At 45.6% G+C, this 8271-nt stretch overlaps 1 protein-coding gene across 2 annotated transcripts in view; it reads right to left on the bottom strand.

Annotated features, from left to right (window-relative positions):
* The window catches only part of hhla2a.1 (HERV-H LTR-associating 2a, tandem duplicate 1), an 11181-nt gene extending 2910 nt beyond the window's left edge, over nt 1-8271 (bottom strand). For both annotated transcript variants that reach the window (XM_042708363.1, XM_042708364.1), the window contains exons 1-3: nt 7889-8271; nt 3152-3445; nt 1901-2173 (exon numbers count right to left, since the gene is read on the bottom strand). In XM_042708363.1, the coding sequence (XP_042564297.1) occupies nt 1901-2173; nt 3152-3445; nt 7889-8099 (778 nt within the window). In that variant the 5' untranslated portion in view covers nt 8100-8271. The remainder of the gene's footprint in view (nt 1-1900; nt 2174-3151; nt 3446-7888) is intronic.

Genomic DNA, 8271 nt, shown 5'->3' with positions numbered 1-8271 from the left:
TTAAATAATATTTTCATCAGTCTGCAGCATTGGTCTTGTGTAGTGTTTGGTGAATTTCTTGAATATTTGCACTTTCTCTGTGTACTTCACTTACACTACTCTAATCACTGAGAAGTAGAACTGCTAAAAGTGTTTTAGGTTTATAACAGCAGTGTGTAAGTGGTACAAACAGAATTCCGTCATATGCAACGTGTGTGTTTCATATGGTAACAAAATATGGTTTTGTTAAATTAGTGTATAGTTTTTACAAGAGTGTTTCATTTTGCAATGGATCTGAGGTGTTTTGCTCATTGGGTGTGTGGTTGTGCTAATTGTGTGAGTGAAATGAAAAACAAAACAAAGCAGTCAAAATTGTGTTTAAGCAATCGAGAAAAACTGTAATGACACAAACGTTTTTCTTTCAACTAGTCTGATTTTACTAAGTAATATCCCCTGAGAAAGTGTGGTGTTCATAATTAGTAACTAGTTAGTAAAATGAACTGGTTATGGGAACTGAAGCATGTATACTTTACCTCTGCAGTCATTTTGAAACCCCTAATAAAGAGTTATTTACCCACAAGTCTCTCTCTGTGCACTAGAGGGCGGCATCACCCTAGTTTCATTACCACAAAAAGGGTTTGTGCCACAGTAATCCACCACAATTATAGGAACATGATACTATAGTCTTTAGATGATCAATGATTGTATTTATACACAGCTAGGTGACCATAGTCATGGATAACACGGATGACTTACACACATAATAACACATATGTATTATTGTGTGTCTTCAGATGATCCTTGACTAAGTGTTTATATGTTCCCTGAGATGACCATAATCATGCATAATACTGATTACTTGTGTCATAAAAGGTCATTATTATCATTGGTGTGCATTTACAATAAGCAGACTATTACACAAAGCCAAGTATTATATATGTGTACACTGTATTTCACAATCATATGAATTTATAGTAAAAGCTTTTACGTAATCTGAATGTTGAGAAAAGTGGATATGGACATGAGCTTTATGCTTTCATTACTTTAGTATTATTAAAGTGCATGTCCACTCAACAAAACTTGTTGAATAGCATGTGGAGTTTATATGTGTGTGTGTGTGTGTGTGTGTGTGTGTGTGTGTGTGTGTGTGTGTGTGTGTGTGTGTGTGTGTGTGCGCGTGAGTGTGTGTGTGTGTATTTGTAAGCACCTGTTTGGTGATTGCGTTTGCAACTGAGGTGTGTGTGTATGTGAGTGTCCATTAGTCACAGGCACGTGTGTGTGTGTGTGTGTGTGTGAATGTGTGTGTGTGTGTGGTGTGTGTGTGTGTGTGTGTGTGTGTGTGTGTGTGTGTAAGTGTGTGTGTAAGTGTGTGCGTGTGTGTGTGTGTGTGTGCGTGTGTGTGTGTGTGATGTAGCATGTGTGCAGTATCCCATCTGAGAGCATAGCACTGATAGGGTCAAAGGTTAAAATCCCATAAGGAGCTCAGATATTCATAAGCAAAGTATGACTCCATTATAGTGTATGATGGCTTACACAGCCAAAGTATGACTCCATTATAGTGTATGATGGCTCACACAGCCAAAGTATGACTCCATTATAGTGTATGATGGCTCACACAGCCAAAGTATGACTCCATTATAGCGTATGACTCCATTATAGTGTATCCACAGCCAACTTGGACAAGTATGATACATAATATAATACATGTGGTGGGAAAGGGGAATGTAATACTGTGGGGTTTATGACTATGTGTGTGTGTGTGGGTGTGTGTGTGTGTGGGTGTGTGTGTCTGTGTATGCCTGTGTGTGTGTGTGTGTGTGTGTGTGTGTGTGTGTGTGTGTGTGTGATTGTGTGTTTGTGTGTGTGTGTGTATGTGTGTGCCTGTGTGTGTGTGTGCGTGTGTGTGGGCGTCCTCTCTCACCTTGCTCCATCAGTGTTGCCCTCCACAGCTGTGTTGAGTACTTGGCTTTAATGTTGCAGATGTATGTGATCTGCGCCGGTCGTCTCGTCAGCGTGCTCTCGACGTCATGAAGCCCGTGGGGGTCAGAGGTCATCCGCATGGAGCTGTGGAGCAGGGAGGGCGGTGAGGGTGGGTCCGTCGCCCAGTGCAGGGAGGGAGCGGGGTACACCCCTTTGGTTTGGCACTGGATGTGTTTGTCTGGGGTTAATCTGATGCTGACATCGGTGATAGGAGCTGAGATGGAACAATGAAAACGGAGAAACATTAACCCGGATGTTAAAAACTTCAAATCATGTGTGATGCAGTTTCACTCAAACACTGCTGTTATCTGTGAATCTGATGGCTAATGGTTCCATTCTGGCTCCTTCTGACCTTGACATATATTCTAAACCCTCAACAGTTCCTGATGGCCAGGGTATATCTGTTATTTTTTTCTTTCTTTCTTTGTTTCTTTTATCCCCCCGCTCTCCATATATATATGTAGCGAAGGGAGATATATAAAAAAAAAATCAGATATTGTCTTCAAGTAAAGAACATAGCTTTATTTGACCAATCTTTATCTATGTAGGTAACTAATGTGGTTTAAAGGTACGATCCATGATTCTGGTGAAAGGTTGCTATTTTGAAAGGACAGCTGGAGGGCTGCAAGCTATTGGATAAGAATCACAGACCACACCTTTAATGAGCTCTGCATGACCACTCACTGAATTCATTGTGAAACACTGTAAATGACTTAAGAATGTATTAATCAAGTGCCTTGTATAAATAATGACCTTGTATGAATCATGTGTTTCTGTGTGTGTGTGTAACTTAGATTATTAGGTGCTGACGCCACTTAGTCTGCATGTGTAAGAGCATGTCAGAGGTGATAAGAAGGGTCGAACTGTGCTTCTTTCGACCTTGTGTAAAACTGACATCCTTGCATGACAGAAAGCATAGTAAGAAAGATCCACCACGTGGTTTTCCTGCTGACAAAGTGTTTTGGCGTCAGAGAGCGCAAACTTCTATCTATATAAACCGTGTGTGATTTGTATTTAATTTTGCTTCTCTCTCGTCTGCTGCAGTCTCTCTCTGAGTGAGGGCCCGTGCCTCTCTCTTACCTGCCAGGACGTGGGTGAGCCCGACAGGCTTGTTGTTGTTGTGGAATAAATATACTTATATGCAACTCCAGAGTCCTGAGGTAACTTGAGTGAATTTTCACCTAACACTCACCCTCCACTTTAACAATAACTATGGATCCGTCCTCATCTCCTGTAGAGTTGACCTGACACTTGTAGCGTCCCCTGTCTGCTGGAGAGCTGTGTTGCAAGAGGAGAGAGGCGTTTCCATGGGTAACTTGGTCTTTGAAGAAGGACATCCTGCTGCTCTCGTCCCATTGGCCCTCTGATGACAGGAAGAAGTGTAAGAGCACATCCTGCCTGTACCAGCGTATGACCACGTTGTGAGCAGGAGTGAACGTGCAGGGCAGCACGCAGTCCTTCGAGAACACACAGGTCACTTGGAATTCTGGGATAGAGGAGGAAAACAGGGGCATCCATCAGGCTTCTATCATCTGTCTGGTCTTTTATACACAATACAATTATACTGTGTGTGTGTGTGTGTGTGTGTGTGTGTGTGTGTGTGTGTGTGTGTGTGTGTGTGTGTGTGTGTGTGTGTGTGTGTGTGTGTGTGTCTTTCTGTGTGTGTGTGTCTTTCTGTGTGTGTGTGTGTGTGTGTGTGTGTGTGTGAGAGAGTGTGTGTGTGTGTGTGTGTGTGTGTCTGTCTGTCTGTGTGTGAGTGTGTGTGTGTCTGTCTCTTTGTGTGTGTGTGTGTGTGTGTGTGTGTGTGTGTGTGTGTGTGTGTGTGTGTCTGTCTGTGTGTGTGTGTGTGTGTGTGTGGATGTGTGTGTGTGTCTGTGTGTGTGTGTCCGTGTGTGTGTGTGTGTGTCCGTGTGTGTGTGTGTGTGTCCGTGTGTGTGTGTGTGTGTGTGTGTGTGTGTGTGTGTGTGTGTGTGTGTGTGTGTGTGTGTGTTTTGGTCAGTCCAAATAAAATAATCAAATGCCTACTTGTGTATTCTCTTTCATACACAATACAATTATACCATGAAACACTGTGTGATACATTGTTGGGACCCTGAAACAAACGCCTGTATGAGAGAAATATTTATCACTAATGTGAGCTCACTAAGCCCCAACAAACTATGACTGATATGCAATATACCTTAAGTACACTGGTAAAAGCATGCTTCAAATACATTTCAATTCAGTTTTATTCATTTTTGTGGAACCATCTTCAACTGACACTGTTTCCAGGCACTTTACATAATCTGTATTCATATTGCCTCCTTTTGTAAAGAGGGTTTTCTAGGGAATCTCTTCACTCTCTCAACTGCTGTGGTCATTGTGACAGTTCAGCTCATTGTCCACAGATAGCTGCTAACCATGGCACACGCCCGGCCCTGATCTGGCACAGATTCAACCGATCAAGGCCAAACCAGGGCCACATCAGTGCCAGACCAGGGCCAGACCAGGGCCAGATCAGGGCCAGATCAAGGCTGGACTCATTCCAGACTCAGCTGCCTCGGCATGTGGGTCTCCCCTGGCAGACGGCATCACTCTGTCAACCACAGTCGGCTGCCGCCCTATCTCGCTCTCTGTCCCTGTATCCCACAGCCCCACAGCCCGAAAGGTCACTGCTATTTATGAACCAGAGATGGGATGGTTCTGGTATAGGGTTATACGGACGCACAGATCAGGATGCACGGCAGGGTACAAACAACCACTTCACTAAAAGCTGGGCGTGTGTGACGCATGTATGCATATGCCTATGCGTAAGCTCCGAGACATGTCCACACACACACACACACACACACACACACACACACACACACACACACACACACACACAGAGAGAGAGAGAGAGAGAGAGAGAGAGAGAGAGAGAGGGAGAGAGAGGGAGAGAGAGAGAAAGATGTACAATTTGTTTTATAAATAGAAAACCTCAAGCTCCTCGAACCTCAAGCTCAGGTTGTTTTTGGTCTTTTGTCGGAGAGAACAGTTCACACCTGCCACTAAGCCCAAATAAGCCCCTTGCCTCTTTGATGCCTCAGGACACCGTCTGCACTGCATACAGCCAGCCTCCAACTCTGCAGCACACACACACACACACACACACACACACAACTATCCCTGGACTCACAAACACACACACACAGACACAACTATCCCTGGACTCTCACACACACTCACACACTCACACACACACACACACACACACACACCTATCCCTGGACTCACACACGCACACACACACACACACACACAACTATCCCTGGACTCACAAACACACACACACACACACAACTATCCCTGGACTCTCACACACACTCACACACTCACACACACACACACACACACACCCAACTACCTCTGGACTCTCTCACACACACACACACACACACACACACACACACACACACACACACACACACACACACACACAGGGAACAGATGTTTCTCAGTATTGCTGCCAGCATAAACCCAGTCAGTCCCACTGTGGTTGCCTACTCCCTGTCTGTCCTGTTGGTGGGAACATCTGGAACCTTCTGTCTTCTGTCTCACACACACACTCACTCTCGCCCTCTTAAATATAATTGATACAGAGACCCGGGGAGAAGTCCCCCCCCCCCCCCTCTCTCTCTGTCTGTCTGTCTGTCAGTGTTCCCTCATACACCCCCCCCCCCACACACACACACACACGCACACACACACACACACACACACGCACACACTCTCTCTCTCTCTCTCTCTCTCTGGCTCCTCTCCCCGTGTGTCTGTATAAAATATCTGAATTCACCAATGAGCAAAAACCAGCACCACTGGTGACGGGTTCAATCCTTTAGTGAGGCATCAACACACTAGTCTCTCTCAAACGAGGTGAAGTAAGGACTTACAAACTTAGCATCCAGAAATCAAAACCCCCCAAAACATCTCACTGGATTGGTTTCAACTCCTGATCCCAATGGATCTCGTAGGGATTACTGGAATCCTATAGGAATTTAGACGATGCCAATTCCAGGGAAATTATACAGCCATAACCGCACTCTCCCCTTCCAGTGAGGAGTGGCTGCAGTGTCTCTCATGTTAAATGTCAATGAGGGAAGCCGTGGGCTACCAGTTATATGATGCCATAAAAATATACATGTGTACCCTTTAGATAAACGCCGCCTAACCCACCAGTATCAGGTCACCCCTGAGGACAAGCTAAAGAGATGCTGAACCTAGGACATGACTTGGCCTGATCTGGCTTGGCTATGCATTGGGTCCATGTGGGGCCATGCGGGTCCATGCGGGTCCATGCATTATTAGGGTCAGATTCATTCCAGTGTCAGACAGACAGTTTCTGCAATGTTTACAAGAAGGACTTTTACTGAAGGAATCTTACTTACACATGATTTTGAGCAAGGCTAGAGGAGTGGGTTTAAGTGAACACACACACACACACACGCACACGCACACGCACACGCACGCACACGCACACGCACGCACACGCACACGCACACGCACACATACACACACACACACACATGCACACATGCACGCACGCACACACACACACACCCACGCGCACGCGCACGCGCACGCGCACGCACACGCACACGCACACGCACACGCACACACACACACACACACAAACACACCTGTGGTGGGAAAACCCTTTGTGTTTCACAGAAACTGTGTAGGAGTTGCTCTCAAAAACACCCTGTGTAGTCTCTGCGTACTAGATCAAACAGTAGATTACCAAAAAAACACGATTAGAAAAAGATAGAGTATCCTGAATCACGAGTGTGAATAGCACTCTGAGATTACAATCACACGGCTGGCTAACAGAGGGCCTGATTGCTTGGTGTGTCACGGATGGACACCGACCAGTACGGGCACAGGTGCCACTCTCCCAACTGAACTTTGAGACGGCCGGAAGACAAACACAAGACATGAAAGAGGAAGCACAGGAAAGTCTAACACGAGAGAGTAGTAGTACCAGAATCAGAGTACAGTAGCAGGTTGTGCCAGAAAGTATGTCACAGTGGAGCACAAGCAGACACATGTGTGTGAGGGACTGTGGCGGTGGGGGACATTTTGAAAAGCACAGGAGAGAGAACACAAGAACAGTAGACACGGACAGAGAACACAAGAACAGTAGACACGGACAGAGAACTCAAGAACAGTAGACACTGAAAGAGAACTCAAGAACAGTAGACACGGACAGAGAACACAAGAACAGTAGACACTGAAAGAGAACTCAAGAACAGTAGACACTGACAGAGAACTCAAGAACAGTAGACACTGACAGATAGAACAGTAGACACTGACAGAGAACTCAAGAACAGTAGACACTGACAGAGAACTCAAGAACAGTAGACACTGACAGATAGAACAGTAGACGCTGAAAGAGGAACTCAAGAACAGTAGACACTCTCAGAGAACACACGAACAGTAGACGCCGCTGAAAGAGGAACTCAAGGACAGTTGACACTGACAGATAGAACAGTATATAATGACAGAGAACTCAAGGACAGTAGACACTGACAGAGAGAACAGTATATGACAGAAAACCCAAGAACAGTAGACACTGACAGAGGACACAAGAACAGTATATACATATGGCAGAGTAAGAGTCAGGATGAGATTACAGTGAGACTGTGTTGTAGCATAGCATAAGTATACAGTGAGACTGTATGCTAGTATACCAGAGTACAAGAGAGGGCTACACTTAACAGTGTTACATTGTGTTTAGTGTGTTCTCTCAGTGTATTTCTTCAATAAGCAAATGAGAGTGAAGTGACTAACGGTGTAAAAGACTAGTGTGAGCGAGCATAGCTGGCCCATCTAACAGTGTAACGGGAGACTGCAGGAGAGTATGTGTGTGTGTGTGTGTGTGCATGTGAAAAAGTTAAGTTTGGTGGCTTACCTGGAATCTTACACTCCCCCAGTGAAACAATCCATAGCAGTGCGCACACACCTCTCAATGTCTCTATCATTCTTCCTTCACAAGAACACACTCTCCCTCTCCCTCTCTCCCTCTCCCTCTCCCTCTCCCTCTCTCCCTCTCTCCAGTGAGAGGTGTGTCTGGGTTGGTTTGCCTGCACTGCTCCGTGAATAAGGTGCCAGTTCCCCTGCATTCAGTCACTCCACTGCTGGGAACCCCTCCAGGCCTTTTCAGCAAAGACAGAGCCCACAGACAGAGACGTCCCCAGAGGTAGCCGAGGTGAGTGCTGCTCTGGTTCCTTAGTCTCACTCATACACACACACTCACACACACAGATAGGCATATAAGCACAGCATGAGGTGTGT

The sequence above is a fragment of the Clupea harengus genome, chromosome 8, assembly GCF_900700415.2.
Source record: "Clupea harengus chromosome 8, Ch_v2.0.2, whole genome shotgun sequence".
Taxonomy (NCBI): Eukaryota; Metazoa; Chordata; class Actinopteri; order Clupeiformes; family Clupeidae; genus Clupea; species Clupea harengus.
This window is presented reverse-complemented; position numbering and strand designations above follow the sequence as displayed.